Source organism: Ammodytes marinus, assembly GCF_949987685.1.
Source record: "Ammodytes marinus genome assembly, chromosome: 5".
NCBI lineage: Eukaryota > Metazoa > Chordata > Actinopteri > Uranoscopiformes > Ammodytidae > Ammodytes > Ammodytes marinus.
The window spans coordinates 26,102,364-26,126,709 of NC_137234.1; the positions used below are offsets into that span (position 1 = coordinate 26,102,364).

Consider the following 24,346-nt stretch of genomic DNA (forward strand, 5'->3'; position numbering starts at 1 on the left):
TTTTCCCCCAACCAAGCATTTTGGATTGAGAAAATGATTGGGTTTTCCTCAGCTGGCTGTTTTGAGGTTTGGGCACAATATTTGTGTTTAGTTGTCCTTGGTTAAGACAGGAAGAGACAGATACATCTTTAGTCACTGGCTGTGTGGTAACTTCATAGTTTCGCAGTTGCGTTTGACCACACACTTACCACAACTGTTTCTCGGCAGCATCACAGATTTACTCATTCTCTCTGGGAAAATATTACACTCCACCCTTAAGAGAACTAATTGTAAAGTGCATACTTTAAAACATCCCAAAACTAACTCTGCGTTCCAAATCACATACTCTTTCTTTTTACTACACTACATACTAAAGTACAGAAGAGTTTTAGGGCCACAGGAGAGAAAAAATAATCATATACGGAAGATTTCTTCATCATGATGTTGAGAAATATCAAGAATAAAGACGAATACTCCAAAATACTGTTGAAGTTAGTGGGGCATTTATGTATTTTCAGCATACTACAGTTAACTTGCATGTATCGGGACATCCTAGATCTTTTTCTGGTATACTAAATAGTATGGGGATTGGAACATAGGGCAAATCTTTATTGACTGACAGACAGACAGACAGACAGCGCTCAGTACAGAGTCCAGGAAACAAGAATGTCACCACAAGTTAAACAGGAACTCTATAAAGGGCTAGTGCAGGTTCACCGAGGAACAATGATTAATTAAAAACAGGTTAAGGTTGCTCACACATCTAACAGCATGTTGTGTTATAGACCTGTGGCAAAGGAACATATTATACAAATACGTTGATAGACTTTGGATTGTACACACCTATGTCAAGGACAAGGGCATGACGCACACAGGACTAGCATTACAGCACAACAACTCTCTATCTCTCACACAAACAGTTCAGTTAGTAGGGACTGCTGCTGGGCTATGACAGTTGATCGGCCTGACATGGAAGGCAACATGCTAGTGACTGGGACCAACAGAGGCATTGGTTTGGAGCTGGTTAAACAGCTGGCAGAGACCACAGGAGAGGAGGCTCACATCTATGCCTGCTGCAGAGAGCCAGAGGCAGCCACGGCTAAGGTGGGTACACCCTTAACACATTTAAAAATTAAAAGACATACCCTGCGTTCCAAATAACATACTTTTTCTTTTTACTACACTACATACTAAAGTACAGAAGAGTTTTAGGGACTCAGGAGGGGGAAACAAATCAGATAAGGAAGATTTTTTCTCATTATGTCGAGAAATGTCAAGAGTAAAGACGAATACTCCAAAATGCTATTGGTGTTAGTGGGGGCATTTATGTATTTTCAGCATACTACAATTGATGTGCATGTATCGGGACATCCTAAATCTTTTTTCTGGCATACTAAATAGTATGGAAGTATGGGGATTGGAACGCAGGGATAGTTGGTGCGTGGGAGTTGATTTCAGAATTCCTTTTCTTGGTATGGATTCATATATAATGAAAACACTTTAATATGCCCAATCAGATGACCATAATCTGTCTTTTTCTATGTCTGAGGGAATTTTGTTGAAAAAGAGTGACTCAAAAAGATGTATGCATCATTGTTATAGCCCTCACCAGCTCTATGAGTAGCCCAAAACAGGGTGTTTGAACTGTTTTAAATTCCGAGAACAGTTTTTTGAACAAATAAAAGCCTTATCATGTAGTTGACGGATTGAGTTGACAGTTTCAGCACACCTACAGAGTTGTGTGCAAAAGGTTATCGGGTTTGGCTCGGATGGTTAACTACAAATGTGGAATGGTGCTTTTGATGTATTCTATCGTACACCTTGTAAACATAAATTTCTATCCCAGACTTCAGACAAACATAAGGCATTTTCTTTCTATGCCAAAACCAGGTCCTTTCAAAAACTGTTACTCAAAACTGTTAAGAGACCATCAACGGTTACTGTTGAAATATAAGAAGTAGGGGAGAACGGGGTAATTTGTCACATGGGTTGGATGTCACATTCGTTATATCTCGCCACCAGAGCGCGCTAGCTCTGAAATGTTGATATAAAAAAGGTCCAGAATTGGGATCAGAGGTCACATACATAGACTTCCTTGGAGGAAGACAGCTGCATTTCAGGTGAGAGGATGTTTTGTGTTTTTCATGTCAAATTCTAAATATTTTGCTTCTCAGTATTTTTCTTCTAGGCTTTTACACAATGGGTTTATTACAAAACACTTGTTACCCTCAGAAAGTGTGAAGGGTAAACTATAGTTTAGATTGTGGTTAGCAAGCTAATTAGTTGTCAGATGGTTGTTGGCCTTGATGCTAGCAAGAAATTCAAGTTGGGGTTGGTCGTCAAATTTTTTGGGGGGTTGGTTGTCACATGTTATCTCAAGGCTGCAGCCAGAAAAGGAACCCAATAACGAAATAAATTGTCAAGCTGTATCCTCACTGACACCCCAGAGAAGGAAAGAATAGAGCAGGAAAAGGCAGCTAGCAAGCAAAAGAAAAAAGGGCAACAAAATCAAAAGAACCCAGTGCATCCCAAACTAGACCAGCTGCCAAGGCTACAGAACGTTATGTAGGCCTATTTGTCAACTTGACAATGCAATTAAACATTCAAATTTGGTTCTGCCTCCTTGCCTTCTTTTTAATATTTTTCCCATTAAGATAACATTGTGACAAACAACCCCATAGTGTGTGACAACCGACCCCTTGATGGGGTTGGTTGTCACAATGTGTCAGAGTGTCTTTGATGGTAAATTACTTCTTCATTACAATAAGTTGGAAAAAAAGAGAGACACACATTTCTAGCCAACACCTTAAGCTTCAATTTAATGTAGGAATGGCTATTGACAGATGTTTTGGTGATGAGCAATTCTCACTAGAGTAAAAAGTGTGCCTACTTACCCCGTTCTCCCCTACATTTTAATGTCACACAGCCCATGTCTTAAGTTTAGTTAGGTTTAAAGTACAGACCATGGTTTGGGTTATAACAAATACATTGATGTTACAGAAACATTGTTTTGAGGCACTTTCTGAAAATGGCTGATAATATCAATATGAAAAAAGAAATGAAATACACGTTGCACTGTATTGATAGCATTTTCCATGGGATCAATATGCTATTGCACACTCATTGTAAATAAACATGCAGTACATAAACCACACTGGGTTGTTCTTGGACATGACTAGTGTTTATACACACCCAATATACAGAGAAATCCATCAATGATTAACTAGAAGGTTTCTTTGAGCACAGTTAGATTGGTAAACAATTCTGTAACTTTTTATTTAACAAACTAAAAGCATGGTGTATGGGTCAGTACACTGTTTAAGGGCCAAATCTGAATCTTTTGCATTCTTCCCTTATCTCTCTCCCATTGACTCTCCATGGCTCCCTCCTACTCACTGTTCTCTTCAGGACCTGAGAGACCTCAGCACTCAATATCCTGGACAGATCACTATAATCAAACTAGGTAAACACAACACACCCTCATCACTCTAATATATATATATATATAAATATATATATATATTAGTGGTGGGCCGATAACGGCGTTAACGGCTGCGTTAACGCCAGACTCTTATCGGGCGATAAAAAAAATATCGCCGTTAATCTCTTAATTCCACCTCCTGTTCGGCTCAGGGGAGATGCTGTTCGCCGTCGGGGTGAACCCCCTTCCGCACGTGAAGGCTCGCTTCACGTGCGGGAAAGCTATAGTGTGAGCGGCCACAGCTTGTATTTTGGTCATATCTAACACTGGACTGCAGGCCTATATAAAAGTGTTGTACCTTTGCTTTCTTTGGGTTAAAAAAAACTCCATCAACTCAGTATCCGTCTAGTCCAAAAAAACTCTGTCAGCTGCTGCTGCAGACGGTGTGCAGACGTGCTCGGAGAATCGGCATCGGCGCATCAACAGTCATTCAATGCAGCGGCAGTAATCATACAACCGAACGGTGTAGAAAGTCCCGTCAGTTAAAAATAGTGATCCAGATTTTAAATCCATGTTAAAATCGGAAGGATATAAAGCTAGTTAGCTTAAAAAAAGTAGCAAACATGTCAACTGTGATGTGTTCAGGCCGGCTCAGTAATATGATTGATGTGTTCAAATGCAACACAAAAAAAAAGAAATTTGAGATTTTGGCGAAACTTGTTTTCCCAGCAAGATAAAATAGATAGTAAAGATGGAATGGAATTATGACCTGTTTAATGTCCTATCTAGAGCTATGATCATATCAGCAATTAAAGCAATAATACAAGTTCTATTTCAACAAAATAATAGAAAATTATCAATTTTGATATCAATAAAGACTTGGATCGTTAAGGAGTCTTGAAAATGGTAAATGGTAAATGGTCTTGTATAGCGCTATATCTCCGTTTATCACAGACTCAAAGCGCTTTACATTGTTTTTTGTACACATTCACCCAGTCACACACACATTCATACACCGATAGCAGCAGCTACCGCGCAGGGTAGGCTTAGCACTACGGTGCTAAGCTAACTAAGCTAACTATCGGGAGCAATTCGGGGTTCAGTGTCTTGCCCAGGGACACTTCGACATGTGGCGGGGAGACTGGGGATCGAACCTCCGACCCTGCACACCAGAGGTGAATTCCCTACCCACTTCGCCACTGCCGCCCCTATGGTATCAATATCAATACAAATTAACTCTCCTGTCATCTGAGAGAAATTAAGATGATTTAATTTTTTTAACCGTTAGTATTTACCGGTTAAAAATATTATCGGTTGACTGGTTTACCATGGACATCCCTTATACTGTATAAATGTATATCATACATTGTATGTTTTTTTTTGTGTTATCCCAGTTAAGTTTATTATTAATTTTTTATCATTTAATATTACTTTTAATAGTTCCGGGACGTTGGAGCAATAACCTGGTGTTTTGACACTTCAGTGTGCACTGTGAATTTGAAGTAATGTTCAGTTTTTGAATAAAGATGCAGCATTTACAAATGTTTATTTTTTTTATCCGATTCATCGATTAATCGAAAAAATAATCGACCGATTAATCGATTATTGAAATAATCGTTAGTTGCAGCCCTAAACAATTCATCGTTACCTCTTATGGCCTACAGTTCAAAGTTCATGTTTAACTGAATAAACAGTTTGTAAACACAAGTACATCTTGTTGAACATTATTTATTTTCATCACCAATTATCATAGTAGAACAGCTTCCTCAAGCAGTTTGTGATGCATGTTGGAAACAGGAGATGAGCCCCTGGTCTGATGCGCCACCTGGCTTGAGAAACACGTTCTCAAAGACTTACTTTGAGTCATTATTTAGGGAGCACACACATATTATGAATGAATTCAAATGAGCCATTTTAATCTAGATTAATCTAGATTAATTTCAAAATTAATCTAGATTAATCTAGATTAAAAAAATTAATCTATGCCCACCTCTAATATATATATATATATATAAATATATATATATATATATTAGAGGTGGGCATAGATTAATTTTTTTAATCTAGATTAATCTAGATTAATTTTGAAATTAATCTAGATTAATCTAGATTAAAATGGCTCATTTGAATTCATTCATAATATGTGTGTGCTCCCTTAAATTAATCTATGCCCACCTCTAATATATATATATATATATAAATATATATATATATATATTAGAGGTGGGCATAGATTAATTTTTTTAATCTAGATTAATCTAGATTAATTTTGAAATTAATCTAGATTAATCTAGATTAAAATGGCTCATTTGAATTCATTCATAATATGTGTGTGCTCCCTAAATAATGACTCAAAGTAAGTCTTTGAGAACGTGTTTCTCAAGCCAGGTGGCGCATCAGACCAGGGGCTCATCTCCTGTTTCCAACATGCATCACAAACTGCTTGAGGAAGCTGTTCTACTATGATAATTGGTGATGAAAATAAATAATGTTCAACAAGATGTACTTGTGTTTACAAACTGTTTATTCAGTTAAACATGAACTTTGAACTGTAGGCCATAAGAGGTAACGATGAATTGTTTAGGGCTGCAACTAACGATTATTTCAATAATCGATTAATCGGTCGATTATTTTTTCGATTAATCGATGAATCGGATAAAAAAAATAAACATTTGTAAATGCTGCATCTTTATTCAAAAACTGAACATTACTTCAAATTCACAGTGCACACTGAAGTGTCAAAACACCAGGTTATTGCTCCAACGTCCCGGAACTATTAAAAGTAATATTAAATGATAAAAAATTAATAATAAACTTAACTGGGATAACACAAAAAAAAACATACAATGTATGATATACATTTATACAGTATAAGGGATGTCCATGGTAAACCAGTCAACCGATAATATTTTTAACCGGTAAATACTAACGGTTAAAAAAATTAAATCATCTTAATTTCTCTCAGATGACAGGAGAGTTAATTTGTATTGATATTGATACCATAGGGGCGGCAGTGGCGAAGTGGGTAGGGAATTCACCTCTGGTGTGCAGGGTCGGAGGTTCGATCCCCAGTCTCCCCGCCACATGTCGAAGTGTCCCTGGGCAAGACACTGAACCCCGAATTGCTCCCGATAGTTAGCTTAGTTAGCTTAGCACCGTAGTGCTAAGCCTACCCTGCGCGGTAGCTGCTGCTATCGGTGTATGAATGTGTGTGTGACTGGGTGAATGTGTACAAAAAACAATGTAAAGCGCTTTGAGTCTGTGATAAACGGAGATATAGCGCTATACAAGACCATTTACCATTTACCATTTTCAAGACTCCTTAACGATCCAAGTCTTTATTGATATCAAAATTGATAATTTTCTATTATTTTGTTGAAATAGAACTTGTATTATTGCTTTAATTGCTGATATGATCATAGCTCTAGATAGGACATTAAACAGGTCATAATTCCATTCCATCTTTACTATCTATTTTATCTTGCTGGGAAAACAAGTTTCGCCAAAATCTCAAATTTCTTTTTTTTTGTGTTGCATTTGAACACATCAATCATATTACTGAGCCGGCCTGAACACATCACAGTTGACATGTTTGCTACTTTTTTTAAGCTAACTAGCTTTATATCCTTCCGATTTTAACATGGATTTAAAATCTGGATCACTATTTTTAACTGACGGGACTTTCTACACCGTTCGGTTGTATGATTACTGCCGCTGCATTGAATGACTGTTGATGCGCCGATGCCGATTCTCCGAGCACGTCTGCACACCGTCTGCAGCAGCAGCTGACAGAGTTTTTTTGGACTAGACGGATACTGAGTTGATGGAGTTTTTTTTAACCCAAAGAAAGCAAAGGTACAACACTTTTATATAGGCCTGCAGTCCAGTGTTAGATATGACCAAAATACAAGCTGTGGCCGCTCACACTATAGCTTTCCCGCACGTGAAGCGAGCCTTCACGTGCGGAAGGGGGTTCACCCCGACGGCGAACAGCATCTCCCCTGAGCCGAACAGGAGGTGGAATTAAGAGATTAACGGCGATATTTTTTTTATCGCCCGATAAGAGTCTGGCGTTAACGCAGCCGTTAACGCCGTTATCGGCCCACCACTAATATATATATATATATATATATATAAAGATAATACAATTAAAAAACATTGTATTTGAACATATTTAGAACAAAGTAGAACTTTATCAAGTTTTGATTATTTTATGAACAATCAATAATTTCACTGAACCACATAAATATGAATGTTGATTAAAATATTACTTATCTGTTTGACCCCACCCATTCAATAAATTAAGTTAAATGCCCCCCCATGTGATGGAGGAATGCACAGTGCATGTAGGGGGTGTGGCCTCGGTAGCCCTGCAGTAAGCAGTGTGCTATGTGCAACTTGCCAAGTGTATTTGCATGAAATATGGTTGTTTTAGTCAAGATTATGCTAAAATATGTTGCGCAACTATATTTATTAATCCTCTGTAAACCTGGTCTAGTAAAAATCAATATATGATATCAAGTTCGGTGTCTCAATAAGCTTTAAAAAAAATCTGATTTGAAATTAAAAAACACATATCCAAGAACACAAGCAGCTTGCATTATATCCCATATGCGCTGACCATTGATATATATATATTGATAATATGACAATAAAGTGCCTCTGCCTGTGGTTGAATGAAGTGTTCATATCTGCAGACACATCAGATGAGAAAAGCATCTGTGCTGCTGTGAAGGCTGTGAGTGAGCAGGTGGGTTCTGGTGGGTTGAACCTCCTCGTTAACAATGCTGCTATCAACATACCAGCCCAACCCGCACCAATGTCAGCCACCAACAAGCAGCACATGATGGACGTATACGAAACCAATGTGGTCGGACCATTTCTCCTCGCAAAGGTTGGTGTTTCTCAGGCCATGTTTACACGTCAACAGTCTCGCTGAAAAAGGGGGAAGGTTTTTCATGAACGTTTTCAAAAAACATATGCATTCAGACGCAATCGTTTTGAAAACTTTCATCAAGTATTGAGGGCCTGCCCTGTACTTATTGTTATCCACCATACTTCTTCTTCTTCTTCTTCTTCTTCTTCTTCTTCTTCTTCTTCTTCTTCTTCTTCTTCTTCTTCTTCTTCTTCTTCTTCTTCTTCTTCTTATTATTATTATAATTATTATTATTTCTTTCGCCACATGTTCTAGCTCTATCTCCTCCCACACCGTTACACTTAGAAATACAAACATTTCACAGAACGTGAGTCTCACTTATTATCTAAAGAACAAAGGGAGAACATACTAACAATATTTAAACTGCTGGAGAAATAGTAATAGCCGGCTTACAAACGGGTCGTAATGAGCAAGCTAGAGACAGACCACAGACCGCTATATTGAAGGGAAAAAAGAATGTTGTAGAGGTGCCATTAAATTATTTCAGCTTGTTACTTTAGGCCTATGTCATACACAACATCAGTGTTATAAGCATACTAATATGGCAATATTAGCCTACTCATAACCAACGTCGGGCTCCTGTTGCTATATTTATTTACTTATTTATATTGTATATTTCCTTAACAGTTTTAGGAGTATCATTTATTACCTAACAGTAAACTCTTTCTCTGCAGATGTTTCTCCCACTCCTCCAGAGAGCAGCAGAGAGTCACTCGCCTGATAAAGACAAGGGTAAATATATTTTCTTTCATCTTGTACTACAATTGTTATATACAGGCACAACCATTCAGAGAGATAACACTGTCCCTGTGTTCCAATACCCACACTTCCATACTATTTAGTATGCCAGAAAAAGATATAGGATGTCCCAATTCTGAAAATACCTAGATGCCCCACTAACTCCAATAGGATTTTGAAGTGTTTGTCTTTATTCTTGACATTTTTCAACATAATGAAAATAAATCTTCCTTATCTGAATTTTTTTCTCTCTCTCCTGTGGCCCTCAAACTCTTCAGTACTTTAGTATGTAGTGTAGTAAAAAGAAAGAGTATGTGATTTGGAATGCAGGGATTGTTTCGTGATGGGTAAACTCTGTTGTGTTGTGTGCTGGTCTCGGGTAAGAAACTCATTACACTGGTGGTAACAGTTTAGAATTCATCTCTCTATTTATGAGTATGAAACAAAAAGAGGTAACCGTTGGAAATATGCGACTTGATTATTTTTCTAATATTTAGATGAACTGGCCAGGTAAACTTGTAAATTACATTTTCCAATGCATTGTTTAGAATATGAAATGTTTGGAAGGTATACTTGTTTTTTTCACTACACACCACCAATGCACTATACATTTAGGCTACGGTATACAGACAGAGCAAAGTCCTGTCGTATGAGCAGCTTCTGACAGTCATCTACAGTAGATAATGTTGAGGCATTAAATATATTGGAGAATTATACTTTTATAACTTAGTCCCCTCCGTACTGTACTTCTGATTAAACGACAGGGGAATAAACAAAATAGTGGAACCAGCTGGAATCCAAAGGATGTACACACAACTATATGCAAAAATAAGCTAATATGTATCTCAAACGCAAATGACCATTAAGTAATACCTTAATTATTTTTTCGTTGTTGTTGTTGTTGTTGTTGTTGTTGTTGTTGTTGTTGTTGTTGTTGTTATCATTATTATTATTATTATTATTTGTATGTCATAATCATAGATAGTATATAAAAAAAAATTCACCCCCCTCAGTGTTGTCATGGAGATATGAACTAAACATACAGCCTAGAAAGGTTTAATAATGCTATGAAAACGGCATATTTAACATGGGAGTCAACGAGAAATTGCTCTGTTTTGAAACCTGCCCCTAGTGGCCACCGGACGGTACTGCAATGTTTGTCACATCCGCATTGGATGCTGGTAGAACTCGGTGTGGTTGGGGCTTGGTCATAATGGGAGTCTCTCTCTATCTCTTTCTCTCTTTCTCTTTCTCTTTCTCTCTCTCTCTCTCTCTCTCTCTCTGTCTCTCTCTCTCTCTCTCTCTCTCTCTCTCTCTCTCTCTCTCTCTCTCTCTGTCTCTGTCTCTCTCTCTCAGGTGAGGAAATGTCCTGCAGGAGGTCAGCCATAATCAACATCTCGACACTCCTCTCATCCATAGAGAAATGTCCAGAAACCTTCCCCATGGCTCAGATGTACTCGTATAGGTCAAGCAAGGTACCAATGACTGGCACACAATGGGAAGTTGATCATATTTGGGGAGAATAGAGAAATAATATTCTTCCAGAGAAATTTCTTCCAGGGAAATAGAGAAAACAGCAGAGCTAAACTCTTGATTTTCTATTTTTCTTACATACTGGAACAGAATACATACATATATACATATAATGTACATACATACATACAGAAATTCCTGAGTAACAAAACTAAACGTATTTAATCTGGTTGTCCTCAATATGTTAAAGGATGAGCCTGCCATTATTCTACATTTTCTTTCTTTCTATTTTTACTAACTATATAGTGTAATATTTTCAAAGGGCTCTTTTTTCAAAGGGATATTTCTCTAAAAAAGCTATTTGATAACACTCAAACAATTGGAAAAATATTTTTTTTTCACACATTTTCAGTGATGGATGTGCTGCTCTACTGACTATTTGGGGCAGGAGGACGGTGTGTAGGAGGGATTGAAAAATAAATAAACTCAAGTGTGTGTGTTCTTGGTGATGAAGGAACCCAATGTCACCCAACAGTGTGGCTTGCTGACATGTAATGAATACACACTAGGCTGTGATACACACACTATCTATTGTGAGCATCCAAAATTGTGTTTTTGGCAAAGATTTGCCAAGAGAAAGAAAAAAAGTAACTTCTTTAATTTGGCACAAAATCAGAACTTGAGATAAACGATTGAAAATGTTTTAAATATTTTTCACATATTTTAAAATAGTAAATAAAGTAAATAGAAATGCACTTGTCCAGGATTAAAGACGTTAGGGTGTGAAACCTCTGCACAATGGGGCCCTTAATTAGGGCCCCAATAATAAGTATTAGTAGTACTACTAGTTTGTGGTCTTCAGCTATGTATCTTTCTTGTATTAACTTGTAGCAAACAGGAGGAGAAATAGCCTACAAAGGCAGTGGCTTGGTGTGTGAGCTCCTTAATAAGGGCTGGAGGAGGGAGGCACTTGCTCATCTGGGTCCCACTCATCCTGCATCACAGTTTGGCAGCTGTCCTGAGTTTATTTTCTTCCAAACCCAGAATACTCTCACACTAAAAATACGAACTTTTCCACAATATTTAGTAGAGAAAATAGTTGGAGATGCCACAGAACATATCGTTAGCCTCATAGCATTATTGCCGAAATCATATACAGTATCTACTCTACTATGCTTTTAATTTTTCTTTTTTTGATATGTCTGAAATAAATTGAATCAAATCAAATCAAACATACATCTACTTTTCGTTAGCCTAATAGCATAATTGCCTAAGTCATATTTTAAGTGTTATAGAGTAGGGTAAAGTAGATGTAGAGTAGAGTAGATGCAGAATAGAGTAGATGTAGAGTAAAAGTAGAGTATGATTTAGGCAATTATGCTATGAGGCTAACTTCTACTTCAATTTTAGAAAGCCTTGCCGTCATGTAAAGTACATCAAAAGAGTCATGTCGTCATTTTTAAAGTGCCAATTTCCTGAACAACTAAGCTTCTACCCTTTCTATGTTGTTGTTGACCAGGCAGCGTTGAACATGCTGACTCGCTGTCAAGCTGAAGACTTGAAGGTACACAACATCCTGGTGGCAGCCATCCACCCGGGCTGGGTGCAGACGGACATGGGAGGGGAAGAGGTAAGCGGCTGAAGGGGATTTTTAGGGACTATAGACCTTCTGTGGGCCCATGTGCATCCAGTTGATTGCATATTGCACATTGTAAATATTTTTCATCACATTGCATATTTCCTCTTAACTTATCTACTTTATTCTATCTTTCTATTCTATTTTATATATACTGTTTTATATTGCACAGAAAATGTATTTGCGCTACTTAGTATTTAGAATTTATCTTATGCAAATATTGTTTATGTTTATCTTAATCAACTCTTAATTCTTAATTATTTTTTTTATCGTTCTAACTGCACTGCGGGCCAGAGATAAACATTTTGATTCTGATGTCTTGCCTATATCAGAACTGACAATAAAAGACTTTAACTTTTTGACTTGATATGGAATGGGCCCCCTTCATTTATTAATAATTTAGTATCATTACACACATTTTTGTCAATAATCACATCCTGTTCATGCCTGCTAGTTAGTTCCAGACATTCTGATGCTCCTGTATTTACAATATGCCTCACATTACATTTTTGTAGTATTTTATATTTTTGTAGTATTTTATTATTCTACTTATCTGTCCAGGGACTACAGGTGGAAAATAGCAATTTGCTAGAATCTGGTAGCCTACAATGCATCTCTCCTTGCTCTAAACAAGGTTAATGTTTCTTTTGTACATTGTCCCTGGTCAAATAAAGTAATGTTACATTACCTGACTGGGGAAGCATGGAGAAATGTAATATGATATCTAGTTCTCGCTCTTTATTTCTATTGACTGTCCTTTTTCTTGTGTGTGTGTGTGTGTGTGTGTGTGTGTGTGTGTGTGTGTGTATGTTTTGTCTCCCCAGGCTCCTTTGAGCACTCATGACAGCGTACTGGGAATGCTCGCTGTGATGTCATCACTAAGCCAAAAGGACTGTGGGAGGCTTTTAGACTGGCAGGGCAACAGAATCCCCTGGTAGCATGGCAACATGACGTGACAGTCACACCAGGGGTGACGCCTTCATGGCACCATTCACCTCTGTCTGACAACTGGGAGTTCATTCAAGAGCTTTTAAACTAAAGGCAATACGTTCCCTGCGTTTCAATTCACATACTTTTTATTTTTACTACACTACTAAAGTGCAGAAGAGTTTTAGGTCCACAGGAGAGAGAAAAAAATCAGATAAGGATTTGTTTTTCTTTCTTATGTCGAAAAATGTCAAGCATAATGAGGAATACTCCAAAATGCAATTGGAGTTAGTGGGGCATCTGTGTATTTTCAGCATGCTACAATTGACGTGCATGAATTGGGACATCCTAAATCTTTTTCTGGCATACTAAATAGTATGGAAGTATGGGTATTGGAACTCAGGGATAGTCTCTTACTTCTCTTATTGGACACTTGGCTGGGGTAAAAAAGGCATTTGAAAAAAGACTATGACGTCACGTTTGGAAATTGTATGATTTAATATTATGAAAGCATAATAATAAAGTAGTTATTTAAATCAGTGTGTGTTGGTTTTCTAGTTATAAAATCAGGGTACAGGTGCATCTCAAAACATTTGAATATCATGGAAAAGTCCATTCAAATTGTGAAACTGTCATATATTTTAGATTCATTAGACAAAGTGAAATATATCAGTTATTTTGTTTGTTTTAATTCAGATGATTATGGCTTACAGCTCATTGAGAAAAAAAATCCAGGATCTTAAAATATGAATATTTCATAAAACCAATAAAACATTATTTATACTACAGAGATGTGGACATATATTTATTGTATGATGGAGCACCTTAGAGGGCACTCAATAATTTTTTTGTCACGTGTAAAGGGCAGCCAATGGGGCACTTTCTCTCGTTTTCATCACAGGGCACCAGACGAGCACAAGAAGGTCACACAATCATTTTATAATACATAATTTAATAATTTAATCCTCTCGGTTTCACCACTGTTGAGGGCACTTTAGCGCGCTTTTTCATCCATGGATCCCCCCACCCCACCCCTGAGTCGGCCACTGGCTCTGTGTCAGGGCTCCCTGTGGTCCACATCTCTGCAGGGGGAGAGCAGTGCTTCACCCTCTCTGTCTCTGGAGCTGTGTTCGCCTGGGGAGGGAATGCCTGTGGACAGCTCGGGCTGGGCTCATTCTAGCTTAACTATTTATTAAAATATAGGCCGAAATGGTTTCTGTACATTGCATTCCTGTTTTTTCATTTCACCTAAACATGAAGAAAAACCGTTCACATTTTCAGTGTGTAGGACCACACCGCAATTATGATAAAGGTGAGACAGATAGGAAGGTGCTCACAAGTTAATGGTTAAAGAAGTGGAGTCAGCGATTCTGGAGAACTCTTCTTGTCTGATTGAACCACTTTTTTATTCTTCAAATCCAGTTTCACTTTCGTTTTCCCTTTCATCCGTCATGAAGCCCATCTTATCTGGCTGTGACTCACTGGGCGTGTTATTTGAGTTCAGTACAAGGTTTCTTTAGTAGACCTAAGTTTCGTTTTCCAAAAGTTTGCTCTGGAATCAAGTTTGGTTTCTGCCTGAAAGAGCTGTCATGTATAAACGAGCTGCCGGTGACTTCCAGAGCCACTGTTCAACATGTTTTCATGGGGAGAGGACTGTCAGCAGGGCTTCCGGGCGAGAGACTGCTCGGGTGTCTCAGCGGAGGACGGGGTTCACTGTTTGAACCTCCGCTTCCACATCGCGGAGCTGGCTGCAGGTCGAAGTGCGCTCGCCATAATCAAAAGCAGCGGAGATGCGTTCATTATTCGCCACGACGAGAAAGGTGTTAAAGGAAAACAGAGTGAGAATAGTTTTTGTATTTAATTTCTTTAATATAACCCATGAACTTAACGCCCTTCATACAAAAAAGGTAAATAGGTAAAAAGGATAACCTCTGTTTTTGTTGCTGCATTGATCCACTATTACCTGCTGCTGTGTAGGGTATGTGAAACACAAAGAGAAGATCCAGGCTGTGTGCTGTGGCGATGATACGGTCACGCTGCTGTCAAAGTCAGGCAAAGTCCTCTGTGTTGACACAACTCACACTCCTTTCATCCCAAGGTAAGGTCAAGTTCAACGTGTATGTGAAACAACAGTTTTGATACTGAGAACTCAGGTGTTTTGGGACAATATTATAATATGATATGTATGTATTTATTTATATATTTATTTGTCTTCTGTATAATCTGTAGGCCTACTTGAATTCATGGTAGCACATTCTTAAAAATACTAAGTTTGCGTATGGCTAATGGTGCCATTTTCTATTTCTTCTTCTCTCAGGCCTGTAGATGCTTTGTGTAACATTCCAGTGTCTCAGGTGGCTTGTGGGAGCCAGCACTCAGTCGTCCTGACCAAAGGTAGTGTATTGCTATGAATATACAAGCTGAAAACAAGATTTGTTAGACACAAACACAGAAAATGCTATAAAATAGTTATACAGTATTATAGGCAATAAACTGAAATCAATCAATTGACAACCTGTAGCCATCCCTCAGTCACTTATTCACGGCATATAACTTGAACAATCAGTGCGTTGACGTTTCAACAACTACATTTTGTACACCTCTAGGTGGAGTCAGCCATTCTGGAGAATGCTTGTTGTCAAAAACCTAACCACTCTAACCACTACACACCATGAGCGCCTCCTGAAATCGCTTTTTTTCCACTTGTTTTTCTCCACAGACGGTCAGGTGTATACGTGGGGCCAAGGCTCCAGAGGCCAGCTGGGTCTGGGGAAGAGGAAGCTCGGGGCCGATTCACCCCAACACCTTGGCTCTCTGTCAGGGCTCCCTGTGGTCCACATCTCTGCAGGGGGAGAGCAGAGCTTCACCCTCTCTGTCTCTGGAGCTGTGTTCGCCTGGGGAGGGAACGCCTGTGGACAGCTCGGCCTGGGAGACACCACTGGTACAAAAAAAAAAATCATTCTAGCTTGCATTTATTTAAATAGGCTATATATCAATTCTGTAAGATGTAAACCTGGATTTTTTAATTTAATTTCTACAGACAGACATACACCGACCTCTGTTCATCACCTGAACATGAAGAAAACTGTTCACATTTCCTGTGGAAAGGACCACACCGCCATTTTGACAAAGGTCAGGCTAAGAAAACTGTCGAACATCTGGCCTACCCTTATGTTGTGTCGGCTCTGACTTGCAAGTAGCCCCGAGGTCCTCCAGAATTCATAGAACCATAGTTGCATACCTTACTCTCAGTTGCTAACTTTACTTCTGCGCTCACTCAGTTTCTGCGGGGTCTAAATTTACTCACTGAAGGAAGAAGAGATGAGTTCAGGGATTCTGACCGACAAATTCAACAGGCACTGTTTTGGATTCATTATCATCAGCCAATCAGACATCAGTCATTGATTTTAAAAAAAAACATTTTCTGGTCATTAAAACTGAGAATACATTTTCTTAATGATTTCTTAGGTTCTTAGATTCTACAGATATGTCAATAATTATTAATAAACAATAAGTGGGACTTTAAACCCTGGTTTTGTGGTTGCTTCCTTAGGATGGAGCAGTGTTCACGTTTGGCTCTGGTCAGTATGGACAGCTTGGACACAACTCATTCAGCAATGAACTACAACCTCGGCTTGTTGCAGAGCTCTGGGGGGCAAGGGTCACTAAGATTGCATGTGGACGGTACAGTACAGTTCTTAACTTTAATTTAATTAATTGCCAGTGCAATTACACCCTCTCCTGTTGCGACTGTTTTTGCTTGCTGGATTTTGATATATTTTCAAATATATTTTAGAGACTTCTGAGTTTTTATTTGAGCACTTCCAAATGTCACAGAAAGCATTAACGAAAGTCGAGTCTAACATAGATGAGAAACTTTTAGAATATCAGGCTATAAATATAAACTTTTCTAATTTAGTAAGGTGTGCAATGGCCTCAGCCTCTTCCTGTTTGTAGTTCAACTTCTGAACGGTCAGCTACTGCCTCATATTCTCAGGTCCTTGCATTACTGTGTCTTAAACATTGTCACCTGTTAATCCATCAATAACAGAAAGATTATTCCACTGGCTTTAGTCTAGTGAAATAGAGGCTTGGAGGAAGTTCTGTAATAACATCTAGATGTGGAATTTCCGTTTCTGCTTAATTGTTTTTCTCAATCAGACATCACACGCTAGTGTTGACGGACTCCAAAAGGGTTTACTCCTTTGGCTGTGGAGAGCAAGGACAGCTGGGACACAGAGAGGAGAGACACCCATCAGTGCCACTACCTGTCCAACTGCCACAGGGTAACTGCATTTCTAATTGACAACAAAAAAACTGTACCATATTAGAAGTAACAACGTACAAATGCCAGTAAAGGAAGAAAAGTCTTCTTTATATTGTACCTGGGTGATAGCAGAAGGGGATTACAAATGATTTGTTTATCAAATGTAACATGAACAGTTGCTGAATTCTATAAAAATTGAACCAGAAATGGAAATATGTTTAGATTTTTCAGCTGAGACCAGCCTGATACGTTTCAGTTTTCTCAACAGGGTAATCATATCCTCCCGACTGTATATAGCGGCTGACATTTTAGATTGGATATTCCTTGCCAAAATGCAGCCTGGAAATGTAGACACTCTTATAACTAACTGAATGGGAAAAAGTCCTGAGTTCCAGAGTCAACAATTCCATATTTACCATGCTGTACATTCGACCATTTTCAAGGACAAAGATAACTTTATCTCTATTATTATTCCAGGCACCACTACTGGTCCCATAATTCGAAACATCTACGCAGGAGGAAACTGTTCGTTTGCAACGTGCGCGTCTATTCAGGTACCAACACAAATGCATACAATGCAGTCAGACCTTAACTGTAGGAAGTGTATTAATTACCTCTACTCTGATTATTTATACATGAGACATCATTTTTCTAACCCAAACTGGAACCCTTTCTTCTTTCACAGGACGTTTGTGTGGCGTCAAATGCTAATAGATTCGAATGTATTAGTGAGATGATTGACAAATGGACCTCTCAATGTAATACAAAATCATGGAAAATGATAATACAGTAAGTATAACGCAGTAGCAGTTATATCTCAATATTTCATTTTCATTTAACTTTTATTTATTATCCTCGAGAGATCAATTGAGGGGCGACCAATATATATAATGGTTTTCATGATCTATCCATATATTCTCTGTGTTATTGACTAACCATGTGAAATCTTCACAGGGAAATCCAGAGTTTGTTTTCCTCTGCATCCTCTGTCAATCAGTTTTTCCTCGACCGAAGGTAAAAACACCACATCTGTGTATGATCTTCACTTCTTCATGTGAATGACATTACATTCACATGTACTGTATGTATGCTTTGTCTTCACAGAAAAGATAAACATTTCCAGACTTCACCAACGTACTCCGGCTTGGACTTGTCACTTGCACAAACTGCTTTTGAGAAACTGGTGAAGAATGATACGGTTATGACGGAGGTATGACACCAAAATGTGACTTTGTGTTATCTGTCCACTTATTAGCAATAAAAACAAACGACAAAAAAACGGGAAAGTGTACCCCCAAAAAAACTTTTATTAAAGGTGTTGTCCAAATTACTTTTTGTCTTAATCGGTGAATAACTCCTCGTGATATGCTTCCAACCTGTACATACTGTCTTTGAACTGAAGAATAATCCAGTGTTATTACACAGCCTATGTTCTGTAAACCTGTATGTTGCTAGCTACGGTAGGCCCCTTTGTGTACATACCCTTTGTTTCCATACCAGTTTGTGTATTACTGGAACACAATATTTCTTTTCAGCCCACACACAGTACGGACAAGTAGTGGATCTTGAGGAGATATTCACAAAGTTTGACAAAAAGTGATTTTGACAACAAAGCGTTCTTCAGAATTACTGACTCCACCTTTAATATTCTACTCCATTAATACATTACATTAAATATCCTTAACAGGTGGAGGCTGCTGTGTTGCAGTTGCTTCCCTCTCTAGATGAGAATCCAGTGGGAGTGGAGGGGTTGAGGATCTACCTGCTTCTCAATGAGCTACTGCATGTGATCCAGACACATAAACTGTCACAGGGCACAGAGCTGGCTGACATGGTTGCTGTTGCCACACAGAGGCTGTCTGCTGAAAGCCTCCAGGTCTTAGGTACTGTGAGATATAAACTATTTGAAACATCTGAATGTTTTAAAGGCTTCATTTTAGATTAGTAAAGTAATAATTATCAATAATTATTCTGGTGACCCACTCAATATCTGGGACATCTGCCCAGATGGGAAACGCTCACTCAGTGGGTTTCCATGGGACAACTTGGATTAAGACATATACCGAACTTGCCACTCGAACGGACCGCGTCACTTGTCTGAGTATACATGGCCTTAAGATTCGATTTAAGGCTTGAGCATAGCTGATTCTGCTACGCTACGTGGCGCTGTAGCCCTTTCAACAAGTGGTTATAGAGCCACGTCCGGTTCCTTTCCGGCAACAACACTACTATTTATTACGTTGTCTCCTTCCACTTCCTTGTGAAATCCTCCACAGGGATTCTTGAGCAAGCGCAGAACGAGAACTCCGATATGAGATATGCGATCCTGTATACATGCAGGTAGAATGCCGACTATGAACGAGTTATCTAGGTGTTCTTATCCGACTTCGCTTGTCCGTTAATGTGCCGATTTGTGTGCGAAAGAGATTGGATAAAGGTGTTTACATGCATTTTACAAGTCCTGTTGAAGTCTTATTTGTTTATTTACCCGATTATGAGTCTGCATGTACACACAATAACTGACATCAATTTTCCGAAAATGTCTATGCTGTTTTCTTCAGGGGACTGGTGGTCCTCGCTGCCCCCCTCCACCATGGTTAAACATGTCAAGGTATGGAAGCAGGCCCTCACAGTCATCCTGCTTCCATCTCAGCCTGTTCATTGGAAATCTAAAGTGAAAAACATGCTGCTAGTCCTCCAGTACATGTACAACGGAAGTATCAGTTGTATTTTCCTGTGAATTGCATGCCACACACAATGTAATCCTACTCACCCTTTTGGTGCAAAGAATACTTTCTATTTACTGCCCACCATTTACCTTATTAACATTGCCTGAATGTACTCCCTCTAAAGGCCAACAACAGGATTGCAGGACCTGAGAGAATTCCAGAACAAACGTTTTGTTTGGGGTTTAGTGGAGAATATCTTGCAAAGGATCTGCAGCTTTGGCGTTCAATGTCAAAAACCAAGGTAACAAAATTCAGTACTTTGAAGCCATCTGAAGAAAGCCATCAGGTGTTTCCCTCCTTCTATCACTCATTGTTCATGTCACTTTTCACATGATATTAATTGTTTAAAAAAATCAAATCTTCATCAAGGATTCATTTTGTCAAAATAGTAAAGTACTGATGTGCTCTTTTTTTCAGGGTATGCATTATCAGCCACTCATCCTACGTGACTTCCCATTTGAGATGGATCTGAAATCAAAGAAAATGGCGTTTGATATCAATGCTGCACACACTAAGGTAACCTAATCTAAACTAAACCATATACTAGTGCCTTTACTCTCCAGCTGACCCCACCTTTAATAATAAAAGAAAAAATCCTTTGATCATAAAAATATAATAGAGATGAAAAAAGATAGAATATAATATTTTGAAAAATGTTGAACTGACAACATTTACAAATGACAACTCCAAGGATGGTGTTAGGGATGGGTTCCTGAGTCAAATCCACTTTGGTTGGAACTGAAACTGAAGCGAGCGTCACTTTTGAAGGGAACCTTCACACAACTGGCTGGTACTCATCCCAGCGACTTCAAGAAAGCACTTCGGGTAAATGTTTAGTTTTGACATGCAGATAAACATGTTGTTACTTTAACTTAAATATCTATCAAATAAAACAACATATATCTTTTTTTCTCTCTCAGGTCTATTTTGATGAGGACCCAAAGGTCACAGATGTCTACAAAAGAGACTTTTTTCACCACTCCTTTCGTGAAATAATGTCTTCTAAATTTGGGATGTTCATGTTTAATGAATCCCTAACGTGGTTCCCCTCCAATGTAAGACCTTATATCCTCATGTTTTGAACCATCTACTGTGTAACCATATATACACAGGATTAGTTCATGGATTTCCTGCTTATGATGATATATGTTAACAGTTTCAGTTTAGCAGTTTACAAACCATGGATTATCATATTCAAAGAATTTCAATAGATTTTCATTATTTCTCCTTTTCAATTCAGGTAACAAAAAAGGACAAGAGGTTCTTCCTGTTGGGGGTAATGTGTGGATTGGCCTTGTACAACCAAAATACCATTTACCTACCATTCCCTCTGGCTCTGTTCAAGAAGCTGCTCGATGTAGAGCCAACACTGGAGGATATGAGGGAATTAGACGGTGTTGGAAAGTAAGTATCCATATATATTAAGTAATACAAATCTGGGGCTTTGCATTGTGGTGCTTGAAAAGTTGTCAATAACTGAATCATTCAGCTTTCTACAATCAATTTTCTTGGTTTAACTGTTTTTTAAGGATACTGCAGGACGTCTTGGACTGTAAAGACGATGCCCTTAAAGACCTGTCTTTTGCGGTTGGTTTTTTACTCTGGAAGACTTGCATTAGTCTCATTTATCTATTTTATTTGTGTTCCAAAGGTCTTGCAGTGACATTACTAACTTCCTCTATTCATAATTGATCGAACAGATCAACTGGAGAGGGACAGAGGTTGACCTTGATCCTCAAAACCCTGGGAAACCAGTGACTAGTCAAAATAAGTAAGACTGCCAAAATATTAAAATATTAAGTTGTGTTTGTGAGATCTGCAGACAGATCAGCTCTGTCCCAGAGGAAATGTTGGTTGGATTGAAACCTTTATCTGTTGAACAGGAAGGAGTTTGTGGATGCCTATGTGAACCATGTCTTCAACACATCAGTACAGAGAGTGTTTAAGGAGTTCAGAAGAGGCTTCTTCCTGGTGTGTGACCGGGATCTGGTCAAACAGTTTAGTCCAGAGGAGCTGAGGGGAGTGCTGGTGGGCCAAGAAGCCTTTGACTGGCCAGAGCTGAGACGGGTACAGTTCAAAACACAAGCTCCTCTTGTTTCCTCTTAGCTTGGCACCGCCCGCCTACATACTTCCGCTCAATTTTAATTTCCCTTCAGTAGTCAGTCTAGCCTGGTCCTACCAGACCATTGTACTTCATTTAATTTGTACAGAAGGTCTGGAATCGCTCAATTGACAAACGCTAACTCTCTTGAAGTCGGGTGTCTGTTGAAGTTTAAAACTATTGGATCTGCCCAGTGCCACTCTGGATCTGCCAACCAATCGCATATCGTTTGGTCGTGACGATGTCATGCGCCAGACCCTCTGTACAAATGAAATGAAGTACGATGGTCTGGTAGGGCCAGGCTAGTTTTCTCTGCTACTACAACCTGTTTAACCCTTGTGTGTTCTTTGTTTATACAGCACATTTATTAACCTAAGGACAAAAACGTCCCCTTCCTAAAAACTACCATAAAAACATTATAGGCTACAGTAATATTTTTTTCTACTTTTCTACAAATATTCATTCATTTTGTTTGTTTTTTATGTGATAAACCCTTTAAATGCCAGTTTTTGTGATGCTATAAGCCTTTTTCTTTTTCTTTTAAACTATAATTGAACGATTTCTCATATAAAAGATGCAAAGTGGATTTTTCTTAATGGGATAATTAGAGTCTAGGATATGTTAATGTATTTGGTTTACTTCAGCACAGCCAAAGTTATACACAAACGTCCCCAGGAGCACATGGGTTAACACATCTTCAAGTGTCTGATTTTACTCTGTCAATCATTGTAACTGTCTTTGCTTTCAGAACACAGTTTATGAATGGGGATACCGTGTTAACCACCCCACCATACAGATGTTTTGGGAGGTGTTTGATGAACTGACTGAAGAGCAGAAGAAGGACTTCATTTGTGAGTACTATACGTAGTCTTTGTAGCTTTCCATTGTTGTTATCAAACACAAGTAATATGTATTTCTACATTTTATAATGATTTGTTTATTAAATAAAACATATGCAAACAGTTGTAAATAGATACTTTACGAACAATATCTTAGTTCAGATACAATTAGTCTGATGAGGTCATAATTGGAGTAACCACCATTAACACCTATTGTTCGAATTGGTTTTCTTAAAATCCCCTGATTCTGTTTTTTTAATTCTGCCACACAAATATTGAACTGTTTTTCAATTGTTAATTTGGTGCTTCAGAAGTGTCCATTAGGTAGGTAAATCTAATGCCATGTTCACACTAGACTCAACAAACTTACGTCTAGTCCAAGCTCCAAACAACATTTAGCTTCAATTAATGGATTTATTTAGTTAGTAGCCATCAGGCTCCTGTTTACCTTGTCGGCCTTTATGTCTTGAGAGTGACCCTGTTCGCTATACATTATCCATTTAACTTGAAGGTCTTTACATTATCTTCCCTCCTCAGTGTTCCTGACTGGCAAGAGGAGGGTTCCTATTCTTGGCATGGACCACATCAGGATGAGGGTACAAGTTCACCAAGCCGAGCCTGGTCTCCATGATCAGCACAAACCTGAGTCTCTGACCTGCCACTCCATTCTGTACCTGCCCTTATACTCAACCAAGGAGATCATGCAAGAGAGGCTGGCAGAGGCTGTGATACCAGACGGGGGATTCATTTAGGGTTTTGAGTTTACAGTCAGTGCTTCTGATTAATTGTATTGTATATATATTTGAGCAAAGTATATGTTATTACTAAATTATTTTTGAATGTGGATGTTTAAGCAAATATCTGTATGTAGTGGCCTCTATGTAAATTAGGTGTAATTTAGAGAATATTGTGTCCTAAATTTAATTATATTCACTCATGTCGGGGGCATTGTTTTCTTTGTACCTCATACCATGTCCATGGTCTTTTTTACTGTGTTTTTATTTTCTATGTTGCTTAAATGCTCAACTGAGGTGGTTTTAAATGTGCTATATGAATAAACTTTGACTTGACTCGAAATGCAGTCAGTCAGTGGCTCTGATTTCCTAGGAAACCATTTGAGGTGGATTTAATGGAGCCTACTGAAACCAAACATCATAGATTTGATGCTTGATACAGGTAACATAGTTGAGTAGGATATATAATGAGTAGGGGAGAGTGGCCTGAGTTGTGCCGTGGGGAAGTTGTGCCACCCCTTGTTTCTAGAAAACCATAGAAGAAATTGGAAATGTGACCACATATT

At 38.5% G+C, this 24,346-nt stretch overlaps 2 protein-coding genes across 2 annotated transcripts; both read left to right on the top strand.

Annotated features, from left to right (window-relative positions):
- Nucleotides 1–948: 948 nt before the first annotated feature.
- Nucleotides 949–13,121, top strand: LOC307250588 (C-signal-like; the record flags this gene model as incomplete). Its single annotated transcript, XM_080027704.1, has 7 exons — nucleotides 949–1,083; nucleotides 3,388–3,442; nucleotides 8,098–8,294; nucleotides 9,011–9,068; nucleotides 10,431–10,549; nucleotides 12,067–12,177; nucleotides 13,008–13,121. The coding sequence occupies 7 exons, from the start codon at nucleotides 949–951 to the stop codon at nucleotides 13,119–13,121; spliced, it is 789 nt and encodes a 262-aa protein (XP_079883830.1).
- Nucleotides 13,122–14,689: 1,568 nt separating this feature from the next.
- On the top strand, nucleotides 14,690–24,038 carry LOC307250589 (putative E3 ubiquitin-protein ligase HERC3). Its single transcript, XM_080027705.1, has 22 exons — nucleotides 14,690–14,948; nucleotides 15,088–15,208; nucleotides 15,428–15,504; nucleotides 15,830–16,051; nucleotides 16,151–16,242; nucleotides 16,664–16,794; nucleotides 17,272–17,396; nucleotides 17,855–17,931; nucleotides 18,063–18,166; nucleotides 18,332–18,391; nucleotides 18,482–18,587; nucleotides 19,065–19,234; nucleotides 19,877–20,094; nucleotides 20,223–20,347; nucleotides 20,524–20,622; nucleotides 21,027–21,161; nucleotides 21,347–21,510; nucleotides 21,636–21,693; nucleotides 21,807–21,877; nucleotides 21,990–22,173; nucleotides 22,956–23,058; nucleotides 23,584–24,038. The coding sequence occupies exons 1-22, from the start codon at nucleotides 14,744–14,746 to the stop codon at nucleotides 23,796–23,798; spliced, it is 2,862 nt and encodes a 953-aa protein (XP_079883831.1). The 5' UTR covers nucleotides 14,690–14,743; the 3' UTR covers nucleotides 23,799–24,038.
- The last annotated feature ends 308 nt before the right edge of the window (nucleotides 24,039–24,346 follow it).